This window comes from Pelobates fuscus, chromosome 2 (genome assembly GCF_036172605.1).
Source record: "Pelobates fuscus isolate aPelFus1 chromosome 2, aPelFus1.pri, whole genome shotgun sequence".
NCBI classification, from domain to species: Eukaryota; Metazoa; Chordata; class Amphibia; order Anura; family Pelobatidae; genus Pelobates; species Pelobates fuscus.
Window position 1 is genome coordinate 137,128,669 of NC_086318.1, and position 25,304 is coordinate 137,153,972.

Here is a 25,304-nt window from a genome sequence, read left to right on the forward strand (position 1 = left end):
CGCGTGTGTGTGTGTGTACGAGTGCAGCGCGTGTGTGTGTACGAGTGCAGCGCGTGTGTGTGTACGAGTGCAGCGCGTGTGTGTGTGTACGAGTGCAGCGCGTGTGTGTGTGTACGAGTGCAGCGCGTGTGTGTGTACGAGAGCAGCGCGCGTGTGTGTACGAGAGCAGCGCGCGTGTGTGTACGAGAGCAGCGCGTGTGTGTACGAGAGCAGCGCGCGTGTGTGTACGAGAGCAGCGCGCGTGTGTGTACGAGAGCAGCGCGCGTGTGTGTACGAGAGCAGCGCGCGTGTGTGTACGAGTGCAGCGCGTGTGTGTACGAGTGCAGCGCGTGTGTGTACGAGTGCAGCGCGTGTGTGTACGAGTGCAGCGCGTGTGTGTGTACGAGTGCAGCGCGTGTGTGTGTACGAGTGCAGCGCGTGTGTGTGTACGAGTGCAGCGCGTGTGTGTGTACGAGTGCAGCGCGTGTGTGTGTGTACGAGTGCAGCGCGTGTGTGTGTACGAGTGCAGCGCGTGTGTGTGTGTACGAGTGCAGCGTGTGTGTGTGTACGAGTGCAGCGTGTGTGTGTGTACGAGTGCAGCGCGTGTGTGTGTACGAGTGCAGCGCGTGTGTGTGTGTACGAGTGCAGCGCGTGTGTGTGTGTGTACGAGTGCAGCGCGTGTGTGTGTGTGTACGAGTGCAGCGCGTGTGTGTGTACGAGTGCAGCGCGTGTGTGTGTACGAGTGCAGCGCGTGTGTGTGTGTACGAGTGCAGCGCGTGTGTGTGTGTACGAGTGCAGCGCGTGTGTGTGTGTACGAGTGCAGCGCGTGTGTGTGTGTGTACGAGTGCAGCGCGTGTGTGTGTGTGTACGAGTGCAGCGCGTGTGTGTGTGTGTACGAGTGCAGCGCGTGTGTGTGTGTGTACGAGTGCAGCGCGTGTGTGTACGAGTGCAGCGCGTGTGTGTACGAGTGCAGCGCGTGTGTGTACGAGTGCAGCGCGTGTGTGTACGAGTGCAGCGCGTGTGTGTACGAGTGCAGCGCGTGTGTGTACGAGTGCAGCGCGTGTGTGTACGAGTGCAGCGCGTGTGTGTACGAGTGCAGCGCGTGTGTGTACGAGTGCAGCGCGTGTGTGTACGAGTGCAGCGCGTGTGTGTACGAGTGCAGCGCGTGTGTGTACGAGTGCAGCGCGTGTGTGTACGAGTGCAGCGCGTGTGTGTACGAGTGCAGCGCGTGTGTGTACGAGTGCAGCGCGTGTGTGTACGAGTGCAGCGCGTGTGTGTACGAGTGCAGCGCGTGTGTGTACGAGTGCAGCGCGTGTGTGTACGAGTGCAGCGCGTGTGTGTACGAGTGCAGCGCGTGTGTGTACGAGTGCAGCGCGTGTGTGTACGAGTGCAGCGCGTGTGTGTACGAGTGCAGCGCGTGTGTGTACGAGTGCAGCGCGTGTGTGTACGAGTGCAGCGCGTGTGTGTACGAGTGCAGCGCGTGTGTGTACGAGTGCAGCGCGTGTGTGTACGAGTGCAGCGCGTGTGTGTACGAGTGCAGCGCGTGTGTGTACGAGTGCAGCGCGTGTGTGTACGAGTGCAGCGCGTGTGTGTACGAGTGCAGCGCGTGTGTGTACGAGTGCAGCGCGTGTGTGTACGAGTGCAGCGCGTGTGTGTACGAGTGCAGCGCGTGTGTGTACGAGTGCAGCGCGTGTGTGTACGAGTGCAGCGCGTGTGTGTACGAGTGCAGCGCGTGTGTGTACGAGTGCAGCGCGTGTGTGTACGAGTGCAGCGCGTGTGTGTACGAGTGCAGCGCGTGTGTGTACGAGTGCAGCGCGTGTGTGTACGAGTGCAGCGCGTGTGTGTACGAGTGCAGCGCGTGTGTGTACGAGTGCAGCGCGTGTGTGTACGAGTGCAGCGCGTGTGTGTACGAGTGCAGCGCGTGTGTGTACGAGTGCAGCGCGTGTGTGTGTACGAGTGCAGCGCGTGTGTGTGTACGAGTGCAGCGCGTGTGTGTACGAGTGCAGCGCGTGTGTGTACGAGTGCAGCGCGTGTGTGTACGAGTGCAGCGCGTGTGTGTACGAGTAACCCCCAAAAAAGTCAGCCTGAACAGAGTGCCCTCTGATCACACTGATACGGTACTGTACCGCAGAGATACTGTTCAGTACAGTGATCACGCAGCAGGGAAGGAGTTAAAAAATTTATTAATTACTGTGGCTGACAAAAAGGGTTAAAAAAAAAAAAAAAAAAAAAAAAAAGATTGTTTTATACTAAAGAAAAAAAATTATTTTAAAAGAAATAAAAATTTGAAATAGTACCAAGGTACTAAATACCCTAATCAGGTTCTCAATCTCCGTGCTGATCACAGGGTGAATGCTATAATCAGCACCGAGAGGGTAAAAATAAATACATACATTAAAAAAAAAAATTTACTTTTTAACACTTTTTTACTTTTAAAAATTAACACAACGTTTTCAAAGATCTCTCTAGTTAAAGGGAAACTCCAGTGCCAGGAAAACAATCCGTTTTCCTGGCACTGCAGGTCCCCTCTCCCTCCCATCCCCCAATCCCCAGTTGCTGAAGGAGTGAAAACACCTTCAGTAACTTACCAGAGGCAGCGACATGTCCCACGTCGCTGCTTCTTCCTCCGCCGCTCCTCCCTGTGATTGCGTCGGCCGGTGGGAGAGACTGATCCCACCCTCCGGCCGCGGAGACCTAATGCGCATGCGCAGCAATGCCGCGCAAACGCATTAGAGCTCCTGATAGGAAAGCATTGAAAATGCTTTTCAATGCTTTCCTATGGAGAAATGAGCGACGCTGGAGGTCCTCACACAGCGTGAGGACGTCCAGCGACGCTCTAGCACAGGTTTCCTGTGCTAGGGACACAGAAGTGCCCTCTAGTGGCCGTCTAGTAGACATCCACTAGAGTTGGAGTTAACCCTGCAAGGTAATTATTGCAGTTTATACAAAACTGCAATAATTACACTTGCAGGGTTAAGAGTAGTGGGAGAAGTGGTCTGGGTGCCTGGAGTGTCCCTTTAACTATGGGTCATCCCTTTGCGGGTGTTAGAGAGCAACGAGTTACAGTTTACACTTGAAGTTTACAGTTTCCAATTTAAAAAAAAAAAAAAAATCAAAAAATCAAAAAAAAAAAAATATATATATATATAAAACAGTTCTGAACATCAGGTGGACTGATTTTCACCACTCTCAAAACAAACATCTCCTGGCTGGGAATCATGGGAGTTACTGGTCTTGGATTCTGAATATAGAGATTTCTTATCGAGGTAGTCAGCTTTTTAATTAGTGTGAATGAAAAATAGATTGATATAGCAACTTCTATTTCTAAGCTCCTATGATCCCCATATGCAACACAGACCAAACATCAATAGTCTATAATTTAATCTAGTCAATAATTTAGTCCTGTAATTTCACCAAAACTAACGCCAGGTAGGCAAAATAGAGTTTTACTTGCCCTTCACGGGCGCCATCATCCTCTTCTGGCTAGTCCTCCTATGCTCCTGGCATCATTGTTGTGTTCTCGCATATTCTTTGGCTCGCTATTTCTTTGGATTGGTTTGGATTTTCAGTTACATTCCAACACAGTCAATATGAGTATTTCATAAGAGATTTGGGGGAAAGTGCTGCTTTGTTAGGGTGGGGGACAGTGCTGCTTTAAAAGCAACTGACCAAGTATGTTCGTGTGTACAATGTTTCAGTGCATTTCCCATTCACTGCACTTATGCAGTTATTATGTATACAAGTTTCTCAAGTCATCTAGCTACATTTTGTGCAATTTGCAATTATATTAACAATTTGATATCCCACTTTGCAACATTGTTTCTATAATTGTTGGATACATTAAAAACACCACTGAAAAAACTAGTAATGATGTGGAGCTCAAACAAAGTCTTCGTAAAGTTTAACACGTGAAAAATAAATAAATGAGTGTTGAGAGAGGAAATGGAAAATACTATAAGAAAGGAGGGGATATTATTTTCTTACCTACTGCCTACAGCACATGAACAATTATTTAAGAGATCCCTGTTTAACATAATTGATACACAGATACAACAGGTGATGTACCTCATTAAATAGACAGTCCAGACCTACAAAGCACTTTAGCTTGATTGAAAACTTGTGTATGAAGGGTAGGCCCTATTTTTTATCACTTTACAAAAATAACAGATTTCAGTAGGAATTGGCCCTTTTATAAATTTACCTAGTTACACTCCAGGTCCTGTTACTTTCTGGTTTGTTTGGTCAAGTAAAACTAAACCCAAGAGGTGGCAATTTACCTGAGATTTCCCTTCACTGGTTGTAAAGGGCCTAAAGGCTAAGGCCCTGAAAAACAGCCCCATACCACAAAAGTCTACAGTTGGCACATTACAGGCAGGCAACGTTCTCCTGGCATCCCCCAAATCCAGACTCTCCCTGTAGAGAAGCATGATTTATTACTCCACCGAATACTTGATCTTACGCTTGGCATTGTACTTGGTGATGTGAGGCTTGCATGCCGCTGCTTGGCCATGGAAACCCATTCCAGGAAGCTCCCAACACACAGTTCTGATATTAATGAAGTTTGGAACTTTTCAGCTATGAAATCGGTAGAGCGTTGGCGACTTTTAACCTCCATCCGCCTCAGCAGTGAGCCTACGTGGTCTTCTGCTTCATGGCTGAATCGCTGTTCCTGAACGCTTCCACTTTCCAATAATACCAGTTACAGGTGACCGTAGAATATCTAGCAGGGATGAAATTTCACAAACAGACCTCTTTCAAAGGTTGCACCCTTTTCTCAGTACCACACTTTAACCCCTTAAGGACTGGACTGTTTTTGCGATGTTGTACATTTGCGACCAGGCCTCTTTTTACACTTTTGTGGTGTTTGTGTTTAGCTATAATTTTCCGCTCTCTCATTTACTGTTCCTATACAAATTATATATTGTTTTTTTAGGACAAAAAGGGCTTTTACATACCATTATTTATATAATCTCATGTAATTTAATTAAAAAAATATGATAAAAATATATGTTTTTTTACTTTTACTTGAAACATCTTTTACTCATCTACAAAAGCGAATAAAAAAAAAAAACTGCTAAATAGATTAAAAATGTTGTCCTGAGTTTTAAAATACCCAGTGTTTACATGCTTTTTCTGCTTTTTTTTTGCAAGTTATAGGGCTATAGGTACAAGTAGGATATTGCGGTTTCAAAACATAAATTTTTTCAAATTTATCAATAGTGACATTGTAACACTATTATCTGTCAAAATTCTCTGAATAACACCCCACACGTACATATTTTTTTTAAAGTAGACAACCCAGGGTATTCAATATGGGGTATGTCCAGTCTTTTTTAGTAGCCACCTAGTCGCAAACACTGGCCAAAGTTAGCGTTCATATTTTTTTTTGTGTGAAAAAAGCAAAAAACTAATATTTGGCCAGTGTTTGTGACTAAGTGGCTACTAAGAAAGACTGGACATACCCTACTTGCAATACCTTGGGTTGTCTACTATTGCAAATGGTATGCCATCATGGGGGTAATTCTCATTCCTGGGCTACCATACGCTCTCTAAGGCAACGTAACCAACCTGGCCATTTTTAATGTAAAAATATTTGACCCATATATTTGACCCTGTAACTTTCAAAAACGCTATAAAATCTGTACATGAGGGCTACTGTTAAACTCTGGAGACTTTGCTTTACACAAATATTAGTGTTTCAAAACAGGAAAATGTAGCACAACAATTATATCATCAGTAAAAGTGCTGTTTGTAAGTGAAAAATTAGAAGAAAAAAAAAAGTGACTTTCACTGACAATATCATCACTGTGATAGGTTTTACTGTTTTGAATCACTAATATTTGTGTTCAGCGAAGTCTTCCGAGTAAAACAGTACCCCCCCCCCCCCCCCCCCCCCCCCTCCCCCCTGTACAGGTTTTAGGGTGTCATAGAAAGTTACAGGGTAAAATACAGTGCTAGCAAATTAAATTCTCTGCAATTTCGGCCTGGGTTGGCAGGCAGGTCCCTCAAATTGCAATTAATAAAATTACTTAATTATGTAAAATATTACATAAATAAGCACAGACAGTCCCCCTGCAGGCAGACACATGGACACATATTGTGACCATGTGATCACTGTGTTGAGCGATCACATGGACCCAGGGGTTCTAATCCGCCATGGGGAGACTGTCTGGGCTGCAGGCAGTCTCCCCACACCGGAAGCACCGCTGATCGCCGCCGGGGGAACGACGGCGATCAGGTAAGTAACTAAGACCATTAGGACGGTTCAGGACCGTCACCGGTCAGCAATGCAAAAATGCCGATGACTGTCCTGAACCGTCCTGTCCTTAAGGGGTTAATTCACTGAGCTCTACAGATTGACCCATTTTTCTCACAAATGTTTATAAATGCAGCCTGTATAGCTAGGTGCTTGATTATATACACCTGTGGAATTGAATCTAATTAACCCCTTAACGCCATTACGGCGTTCCATGCCGTCTCGCTGTAAATGGGCTTTAAAGCCGTTGCGGCGGCATGGAACGCCGTAACGGCTTTCTGCCCCAGGAGCCAGGAGGTACTCACCTCCGCCGCGATCCTCTTCTGGAGGGCTGCCTGACATATACATACACACACACACACGTATAATTAAAATAAAATATTGAAACAAATTTAATATAAATTATATACCCATATGTAATTTCATTCTAACTGTATTTTGTGTGTGTGTGTGTATATATATATATATATATATATATATATATATATATATATATATATATATATATATATATATATATAAATAAAACAAAAAACACTTAGAATGACAATCTATATATAAAATACAAATAACCGCAAAATTAGATAGATAGAGATAAATACATATAATTACATAAAAGATTACATTAGTATACACGTAGAATTTAAACATATATATGTATATATATTAAAATTCTACATGTATATTTAAGTAATCTTTTAAATTCATTATGTGATTTGATTAATTAAAATTTGATTGACATGCCTGACAACACAGGGAGAAAGTGCAGAGAATTTAATTTGCAAGCACTATATTTGACCCTGTAACTCTCCAAGACACCATAAAACCTGTACATAGGGGGTACTGTTTTACTCGGGAGACTTAGCTAAACTCAAATATTAGTGTTTCAAACTGGGAAATTGTATTACAACGATGATATTTTAAGTAAAAGTGAAGTTTTTTGCATTTTTTACAAACAAACGGCACTTTTATGGACTATATTATTGTTGTAATATGTTTTACTGTTTTAAAACACTAATATTTGTGTTTAGTGAAGTCTCCCGAGAATAACCGTACCCCCCATGTACAGGTTTTATGGTGTTCTGGAAAGTTAGAGAGTCACATTTAATTCTTGCATTTCATTTTTTTCACATTGAAATTTGCCAGATTAGTTATGTTGCCTTTGAGAGCGTATGGTAGCCCAGGAATGAGAATTACCCCCATGATGGCATACCATTTGCAAAAGTAGACAACCCGAGGTATTGCAAGTGGGTATGTCCAGTCTTTCTTAGTAGCCTTTTAGTCACAAAAACACTGGCCAAATATTAGTTTTTTGCTTTTTTCACACAAAAACAAATATGAACGCTAACTTCGGCAAGTGTTTGTGACTAAGTGGCTACTTAAAAAGACTAAACATACCCCACTTTCAATACCTTGGCTTGTCTACTTTTTCAAATGGTATGCCATTATGGGGGTAATTCTCATTCCTGGGCTACTACACCGTCTCAAAGGTATATTACTAATCTGGCAAATTTCAATTTGAAAATGGAACGTTCTATATTTGACCCTGTAACTTTCCAAAACACCATAAAACCTGTTAATGGGGGGTACTGTTGTACTCGTGAGACATCGCCGATTACAAATATGTGCATTTTTTTTGCAGTAAAACCCAACAGTATTATGACATTCACAGCTAAAATGGCAGACGGAAATACAAATTTAAAAAAAAGAAAATCTTATTTTCTCACATTTTTTTAAAAAATTTTATTCATAATAAATTATGTTCCATATATGAATAGTTATTGATAAATTAAAGCCCTGTTTCTCCTGAACAAAATGATATATAATAAGTGTGGGTGCACTTAATGTGACAGCGGTGAATTACGGTTGAACAGGCATAGCGCAAATTCCAGTTTTTGTTTACGTTTTGTTTTGATCAGAACGTGCACTATATACTCCGTCGTGAATGGGTTAAAACATCTGAAGTCAATAAATAAGAGATGCATCTGAATACTTTTGTTCATATAATGTAGTTGGTATAGTTTTGGAGGAATTTGTATTTTCCTTACTCTACCCACATTTTGATTAGTTTTTTTCTCCTTGTCTTTCTACTGAAATTTGTGGGTTATGTCTATTTGTGGGAAATGAAGGGCAGTTATTTTTGTTTTTGTTCTTTAAGTTTGCAATTAAATTAATGCATGCACATTAATGTTATTGGTTACTTATATTTACATAATTAAATAATTTAAACAACACTTGCCCTGCTATTGTGATCGGAGCAATAAACCTGAAAAACATCAGGAGTCTTATGATATACCACTTTCAGACAATCTAGCCAGCATGCTTTATAGTTTTTCATGTGAGAACTTGGTCATTACATTAAACTTGGTATTTTAGCCCAGTCCAATGAGCAATTTGTATCACTTATATTAACAAAACTAATAAGATGATTCTCACTAATCTCAATATACACTAGATGGCAGTATAAGTATGCTTATGTTACTATTGGCACAACAGGTGCACAGAACAGCTGTACACACCCTGAACTCATTGCCAGCCTTTTCCCAACTCCTAGTTCTTATGCAAGAACATGTTTTATCAAGAAAACATCTTTTTAATGCCAATTGGCTGGCAGTAATGCTAAAGCGGACGTTCCCAGAATATATCCTTCACCATAAATGTTGTGAGCAAGGTGGATCCATCAAAAATTCCATGAAACACACAAAGTGACAAAAGCAGTGGCAACAAGAAACAGAAAAGGTATCCAAGAATAACATTTGATGGTTTCTATCATTTATTCACGTACTGTAATGAACTGAAAATGTAACTTGCAAAATGCAGGTAAATAAAATAAAGAACAAGCTATAAAACTATACTATAGTTATATTAATATAGTTTCCAAATCACTGGGATTTCCAGGGGTTGGTGAATAAACCCCATGTTTCCAAAAGATAACACTACAGATTGATATCTCCCCATTCCCACGCTAAGACACAATGATTGCACATGAATATTATATGTATTTCCCTCTTTTGATGCAAACTGTTTGCCTATACAAACATTTACTTTTCATATTTTTACCTACAATGGTAACTAGACATGCATATTGTACTTTGGGCAACGGCAACTGTTTCCACTGATATCTTAATGTGGACGGAATACCTTTTTGGTTACATGTTTCGGTTTCCTTGTACAATAAGTCTACCTCAAAACTACTACTGCTATAGTTTTGTTAAAATGAACAAAGAAAATTACAAATAAAAATAAACAAAAAACATTTGCACATGATAAATCTTTTGTTTCTCATGCATTACTAAGCAACATTTTTAGGTAGGGTGGTAGAAAACTGCTGAAAATACAACTATTTAATTTTGAATTCTACTAAACGTGTATAAGTAAAAAAAAAGCATAAACAAATATAAATTTTTAAAAATCCACGTGCCACAAGTGACTTTACGAGGGAAAGCAGGCTGAACAAAAATTGCACTATAATCAAAAGATGCAATCCCTGCTAGGACTAGGTATAGGAAATTAAAGAAGACTGAACTCTCCACATGGTTGTTCTGATACATATATTTAAAGGCAGAGGAAGGCACATTTTACGTACTACACACCGATGGGTTAAAAAAACAAAAAAAAAACACTGATTATACCTTTACAATGATTTATGAAAAAGTAAATATAAATATCTAGAACACTGTAGAGATAGACAGACTTCACAGTACTGAACAATGCAACGTATAGTATATATTTATGTCTATGCATCACATAAATACAATGCTTACCTTGGTAGTCACAATACACAAGCAGTCCATGGCTTACACATATCAACCAGATGGTGAGTTTTAATAATTTTATAAAAGTAAGCAAGCCAATAGTTCACATAACAGTAAGTATTCAGTGTGCTGCATAGAGACTTGCAGAACACTACAAGATAAAGTGGAAAGGTAGAAATAAAGAAAAAGGTGCTGACAAAGTGCACTGGAAGCTCCTAGAACAGCGCACAAACCTAATTCCAATTATGTATGTTTAAAAAGCCGGAAAATCTCCCAGAAAAAGATGGGAAGAAAAAAAAAATTATAATCAGATCCCAGGGTTTATTCCACAGCAGTTTAACTGCCGCTTCATTAATTCCTCCTCTCACAGAATTTAAGGCATGATGCTTATAGTGACTCATTTGCTGAAACACAGAATAAAATAAGCAAGGCTCTAATAATATGTCCTGATAAATGATGCATCTTCTGTAATACGTGAAAGTGTTTTTTCCTTCCGGAAAAGGAATACAGAAAGAATGACTATTCCAGCATATCCAAAGACAAGTACTAGACCTTTTAAGCATCTGCAGCTAGGATATCAATGACTTTCTTGGTCAGAATGAATGGAATATTCCATGTCAGAGGGAGGGGAGGCTCTAATACTTTTAAATCATGCTGAAATGCACAAGTACTAAATTGGGATACCCCACCTACTTTCTGGTCACAGAAAAGTATTGTATTTAATCATTTCCAAGAAAAACAGACAAAAACTAAAATTAAAAAAAAGTCCTTTAAGCTGCATATATGCACTTCACATTGCCAAGATATATGAACCAATGCTATACTGCAAAGAAATACGGTAACAGTTCCTGTCTTATTTGATTTGACTTATTATAGCTGCATGAATCTGCAAAATAAGATTTGCGGCTATATGATCACCTCATCCCCCTCCCTTTAAAAAGTAGACAAGATCTACACGAGTAGTCCACAATGTTTTAATACAATTTTAAAAAGTATAACATTTTCTCTCATTAAGTCTCAGATTTATTTTATTTTCTGCTTTAGTGGTCTTGTTTCAAATGTATACTCTGTGCATTTACCCCTGAAGAACTAAGGCTTGTCTGAGAATTCTGTGCCATATGTTCATTCCACCATAAATTGAATGCATTCTGTTTCAGCACACCTACAAATATTTTTTACAGAACAGCCGGGACATTTTTGATGCTATGGTATGTATGTATGTATGTATGTATGTATGTATGTATGTATGTATGTATGTATGTATGTATGTATGTATGTATGTATGTATGTATGTATGTATGTATGTATGTATGTATGTATGTATGTATGTATGTATGTATGTATGTATGTATGTATGTATGTATAAAATTAAGCATTAAAATATAAATATATATTTACAGTTTTGCTTATAATAGGTGCTACTGAATAAACAAAATAATGGTGAGCTTAACTTTGTCCCATTAGTTAAATGCCTCCTTTGTCTAAGAATTCTATTAATTTTGGTCTGATAAAACTATCATTTTAATAGCAAAGAATCCATAAACCATACACAATAAAAAAAATAAAGTAAATAGATCTATACAAAGTAGACCCCAGAATACTAAACCTCTAGCAAATTGGCTGGTTCTACTTAGTGAATTTCACACCCATTTAAATTTAACTGAGGAATGTCACAAAACATTTGCAGACTATAGACCTTTGCAGGATTTGGGATATCAGAGCAGCCACCAATTGCACTTCACCCAGATCATGGCATTAAATTTTAAAAAGATGACAACAAATGCAAGCCATTTAATAACTAATTACTGACAAATTTAGCTGCAATTCTCCCTACACACATCCTACTTCAAAGAATCTAAGAATACTACAATATCTTCAAAGAATACTACAATATCTCACATTTATACCTTCACCAGGTTTCTATGCAAAACTGACTGCTAAATAAAGTGGATCCAGAACCACCTTTGTGAGTATCCAAAGTCAGAATACTCCACTTAAAAGAGACACTATAGGTAGCTAGGTAGATAGAGAGATGGATAATAGAGACAAGGAATTGGGGACACACCTGGAACATGCATTTTGCAGGATTGGTGCTGCCATTGTGACCAAAATTCAAACATAATACAGATTAAAGAACAGCGCACACATATAAAAAAAAAAAAAAAAACAATTTAAAAAAAATGTATTCAATAAGGCTACTTAACCCCTTAAGGACACATGACATGTCATGATTCCCTTTTATTTCAGAAGTTTGGTCCTTAAGGGGTTAAAGTCACCTCTCTCAAACAAACAAATCTGGGGATTCAGTACCATGTGGCCATATTGTGAGAAAATATATAAAAATCTAAATTATTGTGATAAATGCAATTCACAAAATGCAGCGTCAAAACTAAGCAATTAAAGTGAGAGTGCTTTGATGTATATACAAAATGCATATCATATATCTGCTCTTTGGAAATAAAAGTGACATTACTATCCAAAACCTCCTCAAATTTATACCTTCCTTTGGTCACCTCCAAAGGGGCCTCTCTGAAGCTGTAGGAATTGGAGGGAATGCCTGCCTGCCCAGTCAAGGCAAACCCCCTCAGGTAAAAACCAAAGAATAAAAAAAAAAAAATGTAAAAAGTTACCTACGCTCTCTCCTAAATCCCTATGTATATTTAAAACAAATGGCCATTGAAGGGAATGCCTGCCTGCCCCGTCAAGACAAACCCCCTCAGGTGGGTCCTACACTGACCTTTCACCTTGCTTCCTTGAGCTTCTGGCAAAGCTCTAATGAGACAGAGGGTTTTATAAACCCCTATATAATTATTAACCCTTAATAGGGAAAACATGGGATGGGCGGGAGCATTGTTATACACCACTATATACTTATTAACCCTTACTAGGGTCTAAACAACATACCCCCCTCTGTCTCAGAGATATCTTTGCCAGAAGCTCAAGGAAGCAAGGTGGAAGGTCATACAAAAGCATACTTGTTCAGTCTTTTTCTAATTGTTCTGTCATGAACTTTAACATTTAACGTGCTGAGGCCTGTACAGTCCAAGATGTAACTCTTGGGGGGTTTTGCCATTTTTCTGAGCATTGCATGGTCTGACCATGGGGTGAATTTACTAGAACGTCTGGGAAGAATGAAAACGGTCTTGAATGTTTTCCCACTTTTTGATAATCTTTCCCACTGTAGAATGGTTGACTTATAAGCCTTCTTAGTTTAATGGGCAGTAACAATTTCTTCTCTAACGTCATTGCGGATGTCTTTTCTCCTTGTCATTGCGCTTACAAATACCTGAATGCTCCAGACCAGCAAATTGCTAATACTTTGGCTTATATAGAGGTTGTCACACTTGCTTATATTCAGTTAATCAATGGGATTTTCTTAGTAGCCTTTTAATGCCCATGGAAGAAGTGAGTGTGTACTTAGTGCTCCACACATGGCTTCTCCATTCTGAATTTATTTTTGTTAAATAAATCATGACAAGGTGTAATGTCACGTGTTGTTCATCTGAGGTTGTATTTGCGTAGTTATGTTCAGATATGTAAAACCAGAAAGAGGGTGTACTTTCTTTTTCCCAGGATTGTGGTTATACACACACACACACACACACACACACACATATATATATATACAGTGAAACTTGCACTTGTGCTGCTCTTCAACAGATCTGACTTACTGAACCACCTGCCCACCTCAGCTAAAAAAAAAAAATGGTTGGGTTTCTAATCTATACTACTACCAGGTTTGGTATAGCCAAGAAGGACATCTTGCCCACATTCATAGAAAGGTTACACAAAAATTTGAACGGCAAAACAGTTTTCTATAACGGCTCAATTCTACATAATCTGAAAACACAACTTGAAGGCATTCCCAGAGGGCGGTGATCCTACTTTTCCTCTTCATTTATTCCCCCTCTTAATAATCCCATCTTCTCTACACCCCGTCTTGTCTATGGATACTCTGATTTCCTGATAATATATGTCCAATTTCATACTTTAGATTAGTTTTACATTGCGTCTTGTTTTTGTGCTAACCTTTAAACGTTAAATGTTCTCCTCTTACATGCTGCAGGTTGTTGACAGTGTCTGCATTACATAAATCCTTATACATGGACCAACAGCTTCAGTGCAAAAAGTGCAGAAAAATGGACATCTGTGCACCGCTCTCACTGGCAAGTTACTAGCTATGAGGCTTCCCTAGAAAAGAGGAATGGGCCTAAAGCCAGCACTAAAATAATATAGCAAGATCTGCCATGTAGACTCATGAAACTAGAGAACACGATGGGTGTTGCAGTCCTATACATTCATGTCAGAGTACATAATACCCTGAGAAACTTCTATTGAATATGATGTAGGCCATATACTACAGGAATGGTACCACCTTTCCAGAATTAAACTATGAAGGTTATGTATAAAAGGAAAAAGTGCACATTTTAGGCTGCTTTTCTGGCACTTTGCCTTTTTGAGCCTTTGTATCCCTCATTTCACTTCTTCCATCACTTTATTTTTGTAATCAAATTCTATTGTGGTTCTATTATTGTTTTGTTTTTGTGGGGGGAGGGGGGGGGAGGGGTGACAAGGAGATTATTATGCCACAAAATTGACCCCTAGAGAGAAAAAAAGAAAAAAAAAAAAGAATCCATCTTCACCAGTTGCGGATTCCGCACAAAGCTTTGCAGGGCAGGGAAAGGCTTATTACCTCCTCCGACAGGTACATTTTATTTCTGACCAGTTCAAAAATATTTTTTTTCCCCAGCTGTTAGTCAATGCTGAGGCACTGACTGACAAGGGAGGGCAGAGACCACCTTCCACATGAGGTCCTTCTGCTCTCCCATGCTCTGGCATGCTCTGTGGTTGCTATGGATACTCCATAGACAGGGCTAGAAGTCACTCCATTCAGACAACAGTATATATCTGAGATACATGGTGTATTCAATGTATATGGGAGCGATTTCAGGTAATTGATTTTTTCCACAACATGTTCACTTTAACCCTGCCATCATGCCTAACTGCTCGATCTGTCTAATGGAAGCTACTAGATGTCCAAACCAATGCTCCTCATAGAGGAGTATTGGGGGACGACAGTCACTGTAGGCATATTTAACCAAGCAATGTAACGATTGCCACATCTATTAAAACGACAAAGCTTTACATTGCAAGGTTAAAACTAAAGACCATTGCACACAGACCACTTCACTAAGTAGAACTGGTCTGGGTTACTATAGTGGTCCTTTATAGATACACTTTAGGCACTGTAACTGCATTATCCCACAAATGTGATTAAAGTGTCTGGCGTCACTAGGCACAGTCGTTCCATTCACTGTTAAGTTTTTTTGTTTTTTTGTTTTTAAACTATTTATACTAATAGAGTATAAGGAAGCATTAGCCAGAGCAGCAATAGGTGGTTGTAATTTTCAGTCTATGATAACCACCCTTTGCCGGTATGAATTAGTATGGTTAAGAAAGACCATCATCTCTCTGCCTTAGTCTCTCCTGTGAACTCTAGACTATGGGCTACCAGGTACTTTCATTTAATTGTTAAATTATATTGTTTAACCCCTTAAGGACCGATGACAGTCCTGAACAGTCATAACCGTAATATTTACTTACCCGATCAATGCCGTTCCCCCGCCGACGATCGGTGTTGCTCCTGGTCTGGGGGAACTGCCTGACAGCCCAGGCAGTTCCCCCCTCCCCCCCTGCAAATTAGGCCCCCCCAGCCATGTGATCGCTCTAACAGAGCGGAAACATGGCCACAATAGGGGACTGTATCTGCCTGCATGGGGACTGCCTGAACTGACAGGCAGTCCCCCTGCATCTGTAAAATAAAATAAAAAATATAATATATATTACGTCATACGAAGTGTATTTTTATATATGAATCTATACAGGTTAACTCCACTATAGATCCCAGTGAGGCTCAGGAACAAGCAGTAAAAACACCATGAAGCAGTAATTCCAGCAAATAAAGTAATCCACGAATATCCCCATACAGATCCCAATGACTGGACGACACACAGCATCACGAGCAGAACTGATGTTTAATGACAGGGACTCTGCTTTTATGCATTGCTCCCCTGCAAGGGAGACGCCCACAGGCAATTAGCCCTTAACCAATCATATAACGGTTACATCCCACATATTCCCTCCCCTCTGCTTGGGAGATAACCGAGTTTCTTACTGTATCTACTCAATTATATCCAAGCTGAAACCTATATATTTTTATACAATTTTATAACTTTATGATTTTATATCACACAGGAATAAAACGTATATCTTTATGAACCACACAACTTGGGGAAAAACATATAAAAAATGTGTACAAATCGGTTCAGTGGTTCCCGAGATACTGAAAAAAAGTCTCTTTGGACCGACCGCACGCCTGTTTGCATGCCCAAAACAGTTCCACAGATTCAGGCTGTGTGGTCGGTCTATTTCTGCCTTGAAAATTGACAAAGTCCCATCCGAAGGCGGCGTTCAAATAGTCGAACGCACTTCGACTTCTGTCGAAGTGTCGAAGTAGAACGGGGTTAAACTGCTGCGGTGTTAGTCGAGTGGCAATGTATTTCCTATGAAAAAGATGACAAAGTCACATTCGAACGGGTGTTCGAATCTTCGAACGGGACTTAGTCTCCAGCCGCGGTGTCGAAGGGTAGGGGAAGGTACAGGTCGACCGCGTTCGACTGCATTAAAATGGCCGCTGTATCCGAAGTGCCATATCAAACGTACCCATTCTTTGCACCACACAATTAAAAGGGCCAAAAACAGTTTTTGTCTTTAAGTGCAAGGCACGGTGGATGATGGCACTAAAACAAAGGGTAGAGGTTCTCAGGTAACATGGTAAGTGGCTGATGCAGATCAAATGCCAAACAGGGGCATCTGTTACAGATGGGACAGTCAAAAAGGGGTTCCGCTACACACGTAGACTTCAAATATATAAATATGTATATATATTTAAATTCTATGTGCATATTTATGTAATATTTTACATAATTAAGTAATATTATTGATTGCAATTTGACCTGCCTGACAACCCAGGCCGAAGGTCCAGAGAATTTAATTTGCTAGCACTGTATTTAACCCTGTAACTTTCTATGACATCCTAAAACCTGTACAGGGGGGGGGGGTACTGTTTTACTCTGGAGACTTCGCTGAACACAAATATTAGGGTTTCAAAACCGTAAAACCTATAACAGCGATGTGACTTTTTTTGCATTGTTCGCTCACAAACGCCACTTGTAAGGATATCATTGATGTGATAAGTTTTACTGTTTTGAAATACTAATATTTGTGTTCAATATAGTCTCCCGATTAGGACAGTACCACCCATGTACAGGTTTTATAGTTTGTTTTTTTTAACCCCTTAAGGACCAAACTTCTGGAATAAAAGGGAATCATGACATGTCACACGTCATGTGTCCTTAAGGGGTTAAAGTTACAGGGTCAAGTTTTTTTACATTGAAAATTGCAAGGTTGGTTATGTTGCGTATGGTAGCCCAGGAATGAGAATTGCCCCCATGATGGCATACCATTTGCAAAAGAAGACAACCCAAATTATTGCAAATGGGGTATGTTCAGTTTTTTTTTTTTTGTAGTAGTAGCCACTTCGTCACAAACACTGGCCAAAATTAGTGTTCATAATTTTTTTTCATTTTTAACACACAAACAAATATAAACGCTAAGTTTGGTCAGTGTTTGTGACTAAGTGACTACTAAAGAAAGACTGGACATACCCCATATTGAATACCCTGGGTTGTCTACTTTAAAAAAAATATGTACATTTGAGATGTGATTCAGAGATTTATGACAGATAACAGTGTTACTATTGATACATTTTACAAACTTATTTTGAAACAGCAATGTCCTACTTGTACTTATAGCCCTAAAAAGCAAGTAAACACTGGGTGTTTTTAAACTCAGAACTAAAATAATTTGGATCTCTTTAGCAGTTTTTTTTCAAAGTAAATTATATTTATGTCCTGAAAAAAATATATAATTTGTATGGTAACAGTAAAGGAGAGAGAGTAGAAAATTACAGCTAAAACACAAACACCACAAAAGTATTAAAACAGCTCTGGTCCTTAACGTACAACATGGCCAAAACAGTCCGGTCCTGAAGGAGTTAACACAGAATACAGGAACAAAGGCAGGGGTCTCCAGGCACAATAATCAATTAAATGAGATCAAATTGGTAAAGTGCCTATACACTTTTCCCTTTAATTGTTAAAAGTAATGTGTATCCCTTTTACCCAGAGATCTTGTCATTTGCCTTACCACCATTTATTACATTAATTATATCAGCTATAGGGGAGAAAGCTGTCAAGCTCTAGCAGAGCACTGCCTGCCACTTCCTCAAGTTCTGATTGACAGCTGAGGGGGTGTTTCTGCAGCGATTCATACAAGTGCAAATTCTAGGGGAAATGTGCAGTTTTATAAACTGCAATTAAAATGAAAAGTTCCTGACACATAAAGCACTTAATTATGCTCAAGTGATTTATGCAAGTGGAGTGGTCCTTTAACCCCTAGAAGTTAAAGTTGGGAAAGTGAGGTTTTTTTCTCCTTAGGACATTAGATAAAAGATAGATATCCAATACTTGGTATGAAGTAAATTGTCTATGTACCCAAAGTTGATGACATCTGATGCATCTATATAGAGGTATATCGTCACTGTATCACTTAAGCCAGGCTCTTATAAAATGGATTTCAACATCCCTCGGTCCCTTTTCAGTAGGACATGCCAAACATGAGATGAGACAATAGTGTACTAGTTCTCTATTGCCACCACAAAAACTTTGTAATTCAATTTGGAGCCAACTTGTAGTTGCACAGGGATATAATTTAAACGCAAGCCTCTCATAGTCACAGTCCAGACAGGTCTGATCAATTGATCAGCAAATTACTGCAGACGTTGTGCTCTGAAAAGCGGTTTGGAAACCCAAATTGAAAAAGACACACTGAACAGAACTAGGGTCAAATGTGTATCAGGGGAAAAAACATCGCCATGTCAGTCTAGCTTAAGATTTCCTTTCATGAAAACTGCTCTAAATCTTTAGTATGAGTGAGAGCTGTGATCTTCAGTAGCCCCACAGCAAAATGCAACAGAAGCGCAGATGTGCTCAGTACACGTGTTAATGTAAAATTTCTGTACAACCCACACAAAAGTGTTAAATAATTGCCAGTTAAAATGTACCGGGGAGTGTAAAGAAAACCCACGTATGCTAAATTATGTTTAACTTTCATGAAAATGTAAACATTGATGACAATGTTTGGATACAATAGATCGGTTATTTGGATATTAAACGGTCAGGAATTTTTTACACCTCTGCTCTAATGCATAGGTCACAAAATAAAAACAACATGATAAAACCACAAACAATATGCAAATTACTGAATAAGCATGAAAGTTACTGAACTTGTACTTATCAAACAAGAGATTTCCACGGCTTACAGAATTCCCACAGCATATACGCATGTCTCAGATCAGCATGAGTTTTGTTTTAGGGAAAGGTGGATGGGCACTGTGGCTGTAATAGTACAGCAACAAATAAAAATAAAAAATAAACATTTTTAATGTACTTTATTGAGCTATATCGCAATCTTAGAATAAGGCAGGGCTCGACAAATCCCAGGCGCCAGGTCGCCATGGCGATTAGGAAATTTGTCCTGGCGTCTGGGACGAGTGAGCCCCTTCAGCCCCCTCGCAAGCCGAGACGACAGGCGGCTCATAGTGAGCGGAGGCGGGCGGCTCATAGTGAGCGGAGGTGGGCGGCCGGACAGGCAGGCAGCTCATAGTGAGCGGAGGCGGCTCATAGTGAGCGGAGGCGAGCGGCCAAAAATGCAGGCGGCTCATAGTGAGCGGAGGCGGGCAGCCGGACAGGCAGGCGGCTAATAGTGAGTGTAGGCAAACGGCTGGACAGGCAGGGGGCTCATGGCGCAAAATTAGTTGAGGCAGGCGCCTGACTGATTATGGAGATGGCGAGAGGTGTGATCTTCCTGCTCCCTTGCGCGCCGTCCAGTGATGCCATGAGCCAGAATATGATGTCACTCGGGCCCCGGCTCACTAAACAGCGGAAAGGGAGCAGGAAGATGAGAAGCCCCACTGGAGCCCAGGGAAAGCTAGGGAGGCTGGGCGGACACATTTAAATATAGCTAATAATTTGTGAGCGTATGTGAAAAGGTGTGTGAGTGAGTCTGTCAACGAGTGAGTGTCTGCAAATATGTTTGTGTGTGTCAGTAAGTGCGTCTGTTTAGGTGACCGGCCCCCTCCAATCGCTTGTGAATGGTGCTTTTACTGACCTGCATGCGCAGAAAAACACGCTTGAATCAATGCACCCATATGGATAGCATTAAGCCTTTCCATGCAGATCATGGAGATGCCGAATGGTAGTTCCCAGAATGCAGCTCTAGAGACAGTCTTAAGTGACGGCCACGAGAAGTGTTACTAGGCTGCAATGTAAACACTGCCTTTTGTCTGAAAAGGCAATGTTTACATTGAAACGGGTATAGTGACCGGCTATAGACTTCAGAACTACATTAAGCTGTAGTGGTTCTGGTGACTATATAGTGTCCCTTTAAGAACTGTATTTTTGCCCTTTAAAATCCTGGCTCCTACATTTTTTAGCTGGCTCCTAGATTCCAAGCAAATGTGTCAATAAGGTATCTGAATCAGCATCAAGTGACATCTATGCGTTCAAACACAATATGGAATAATACCTAAATTTTTAGCAATATAAATGACAATGAAACCTCTGGAAATAAAATCATTCAGCTTCAACATTTTAAACACACATAAACAGAGGGTACAATCTGCTATTGTAATGTGCAAGAATAAATCATTAGATAGTAGAGCGCCAATGGGCACGTTTGGCGAAAATAGGGAATTAAGTAATATACTACAAATTTCATTTATGCTTATGGAGTCAGGTTTATAAAAAGAAAAAGAAAAAGAATAAAACTAATTAACGTTCGTGCTGTTCAAGTTAACGTTTTGCTAAGTCTCAGTGAGGCTTGTCTTGGCACAAATGGTGTGAGCTTGTCCAATTCACCACTGATATGGACCCTGTAGGTAGCCCCAGGTCCAGGATTAGAGAAGGTATCTCCAAAAGGTGAGAAATAGGATAGGTCTTGACGCTTTTTTCATCCTGTGTCGGCCCCGCTTATAGAAAACGCTTTTGCGCTGAGTAGTGGAGTGAGATGTCAAAATGACTGTCACCACAAGATGGAGTCAGGATAAGTCCCAGCAAGAAGGTAAGTTGATAGCCTTCAAAAGGTCATGGAAGGAGCACCCCTGGTCGCCCCCCAAAAAGTTCCTCTGTCAGGGTCCTGCACAAACTAGATTAGAACAACCCTTGATGCCTCTGGAGGTACCATTGAAGACTTTGGCAGATGAGAGCAGTAGCCCATTCCAGCATGACCAGTTCGGCCTGTTTCGGTTAGAGCAAAGTAGAGTGGAGCAGTCTGAAATAATGAGGCTGTCCTGGGTAGTAATGGCCTCAGTACGGTCCTCCATATTGGCCATGCTGTTAGTTACTTACAAGAACGCTGTGCTGAGCGGACTAAGGATCATTTTAGTGGTCGTCTGAGCCACCCTTGAACTCCCCAACTATACGGTAAGAGTGGCCACCTGATTCGCACTACTGCAATGTCCTCTTGAACACAGCCCTGATCTCATGTAACAAGGCCTTTATGTCGGCTTTAGTTGAAGTGGCTTGACCCCAAGTGTAGAGCTCCCCTGAGTGAGCGCAGGTAATTGTGAGAAGGTGGATAATGTAGCATACAAGCTGTCCTCGTCCGAGGAAGCTGAAGTATAGGTCTCCATGGGCGTCATTTTAGAGTTTTTGGACTTCGTAGTCTGTCTCATAAAAAAGTCTCAATATCTCAGGACATGGAGCCTGGATCAGCCCAGAGCTTTTAGAGTACTCTCCCATCTGAATAGAGAGCCTCAAACCAGATTTTTGGGTAAGGTATTTTGCAAGGAAAGTCACTAAAATCAGTAGTTCAGACCAGAGCTCTAACAATTGCATCCATCTCGCTAGGGCGCTGATGCCCCCACCACCCATAAAAACACAAGCCAACATTTCCATAGCTGAAAGAAATACTTCAAGGCAGAGGTCCACATGTGAAGCACATATCCTGGAAACTAAGCAGGTCTTATTAAATATAGGTCTTGTTCCTGCTATATTTTTCTTAAAGCTATGTGTAGGCTTGAGACATTGACAGTGTATAGATTTCTCAGTGGTGTGGGACAGCAGCCTAAGTTGTCAATAGGAATTTGCTTATAGTGCATATCGTAGGATTCCTTCATTATCACCATTTGGGACATTGGACTATGTGCTAATTTTACACGTTGGTAGAGTTTAATGGCTTTTTTTCTTGGCAAGCATTGAATGGTTAACTACTGCTTGTCCTATTTTTATTTTCAAAATTTCTCTTGTAAAGTGGAGCAAACGCAGACAGGAAAGTGCTGGTATCATCCCCAGATGTGACAGGTTACTTGGAGATGTAATTTTGCATCGGGTACAGTATTCTTTCACAGATATACTACAGATATTGTTGGATATGACACGGACTTTGGACATTTCCACTTAGGAGTGTACTCCCTTTTGTTGCCAGCGGTTTAGACATTAATGGCTGTGTGTGGAGTTATTTTGAGGGGACAGCAAATGTTCACTTACTAGCAGAGTGTCATTTCTTTAGTGTTGTCACATATCTAAAGATATAATAAAATATTTACAAAAATGTGAGGTGAGAATATATGAAATTTATATATAAATTGGATTCGCCGTATTAGTCCAGTAGAATACTAGAATATTGCAGTATGCAAGGATACCTTTTTTTTTTTTTTTTTTAAATCGGACTAACATAATATTTCAAAGACAAGCTTGCAAGAGTTTTCCCTCTCTTCTACAGGTCTGAAGCAAAATATATATATATATATATATATACACACACATATATATATATACACACATATACACATACACTAATTTTTTTTCCCAATTGGAAATATTTTGGAGAATATATTCCATCTTCCAGTTCACGAAAATCTTTGTTATAACAGTTCTTTTAATAATTATTTTGAAAAAAAAAAACAACGTTTCTTGGAGTAACAGTACTGCAATACAACGAAGTAAAATAAAGTAAAGTACATTTCTTCACATTCCCCAAATAAACTATTTTACTGAATAAAAAAAAAAAAAAAAATTGTATATTTTTTATCTTCCATCTCTTCAGATTGGATATATAATTTGTGGATGAACTTAATAACTAAACGTGAAATAGAAGAGGAAAAAAATAAAAAGGGCCTGGTTATGAATGGGTTACGAGCATGGCCTCATGTGAATACCGCACTAGCTATTTTCAGCTCTCAGCATCTGATTAACAAGTCTTACATCTCAGATGTCTGAGGTAGGAGGATGCTGCTACCTACAAATAGGTGGAACAAACATTTCTACTTCATCCAAGGTTGAGATGTAAGTGTACAAAGATTGGTTATTTACATGGTAAATTACAGCTTTCTTTACCTATTCTGGTAGATACACATTAATAGTTCAGACTCAAACTAGGAATTTCATTTTGGCATCAAATCCCTTATTTTAGTTGTAAAATGTTTTCCATAAGTATATACAATCTGTCTCTTTCCACATTATGCAAAATTTCCATTTTTTGCTCCAATAATAATACGGCTGTGTATAAACCTATTAAAGCAGAACCCCAAACACCATAACTACAACTGTATGTTGAAGTTGTTATGGTGCCAAAAGTGCTCTGATCTTAGCCTGTCAGCAGTGTCTCCAGTGATCAATAGAAATGGGAGAAATTACATTATTTAATCACAACAGGCACAACATTTTTTCTAACATACACGTATTATTGTTTACAACTCTTGAGCCAAATTTTGTAAGGAGACATTCATCCAAAATCAAATACTTTTTAATCCACCCCCCGACAAACAGATGAGTGCAGGCTTTTAATGCCACACCAAGAGATTTAAGTTTTGTTTGTTTTTTTTGGTTTTTTTTGTGTTACAAAGCAAGGAAGGGGGCTCTCCCATTTGCCCTTGTGGATTGTCTTCTAATATTCAGTAGTTCTACTGATTCTACATAATGAGTGGAAATGCAATGGAAGCTGAACTGCTTATCCTATAAAATATAATGTAAAAAGCCCATAGACTACAATGTTTCTTGCTGGAGCCTCATCCTGGTTTGAGTGTAGTGTATTACCAGATGTACCATGAACTTTAAAATGTTTGTTTGTTTTTCCCCCCCAAGAGCAACGGTCGCACATTTTGCTAATGATTTCGGTTTTATTTCAACCCATCTAACACTGTTGATGTGGTTGCTATGTTGAGGTGTGTAGTAGAGTTGTGTAGAACTGACATTTGCCTCATTCGCACCAGATAGTATGCATGCCAAATTACAAAAATAGTATGTATGCACATTGTCATGGAAATAAGGTAATGGAGCATGTGCAGATACCAGCCTGGATCAGATCAGCTTAATCCATGTTGAAAAACACTAATTACAAGATACTGGTTAGTAAAAATTAAATAAAATATTTTTTTTATTTTTTTTACTTCAAGGTATTCACCAGCTTATCATGGAATTAATCAATACTCTTTAAATTGGATAACCTACCTATAACAAAGCAAGAAATATCTATGAATATAAAAACCCATACAGATCAGGGATAGCAGCAAAGCCCAATTACTATCCAGTTCAAGCAGCAAGATCTTAACCCTTCCACTAAAACCAATATGAACATCAAATAGGGAAAAGAGCAGTTAACACCATAACTCCGTATGCATTTATAATCAAAAATGAAACCAAACTTCCTATATAACCACACACACACACGTATTAATTAGCATGGCATACTTCGCTTTAAGCATGGCAATGTATAAAATTAAACAAATAAAAAGAACCGAAAATCAAAAACTAGGAAAGTAAAATATAGTTACACACTGCCAGGGTTACTAACTAGAGTGGAAATTCACTTTGAATTCTCAATTTGGTAAATAAGCCTGTATGTGAAGGAAAATGTTAATTTCCAAAAAATGGAACTAAATCGCCAGCTCATGCTCTAGGAACGTGGATCTCATTTAAACAGGTGTTCTATGGACATACCATGAAGAGAAAGAAACAAAGCTAAGACTGAAAAGGGAAGCAATAACATGCACAAGAGAGAGAGAGAGAGAGAGAGAGAGAGAGAGAGAGAGAGAGAGAGAGAGAGAGAGAGAGAGAGAGAGAGAGAGAGAGAGAGAGAGAGAGAGAGAGAGAGAGAGAGAGAGAGAGAGAGAGAGAGAGAGACTCACACACTGC

The 25,304-nt window shown here is 39.9% G+C and overlaps 1 protein-coding gene across 13 annotated transcripts in view; it reads right to left on the minus strand.

Moving 5' to 3' along the window:
* DLG1 (discs large MAGUK scaffold protein 1) overlaps positions 1-25,304 on the minus strand; it is a 231,411-nt gene that overhangs the window by 194,582 nt on the left and 11,525 nt on the right. Inside the window, exon 1 of one of the 13 annotated variants that reach the window (XM_063442750.1) lies at positions 10,000-10,226. The exons of the other annotated variants lie outside the window; for them this stretch is intronic. Coding sequence (XP_063298820.1) covers positions 10,000-10,029 — 30 coding nt within the window. The 5' untranslated portion in view covers positions 10,030-10,226. Of the gene's footprint in view, positions 1-9,999; positions 10,227-25,304 lie in introns of those variants that run through there. 13 annotated transcript variants of the gene reach the window in all.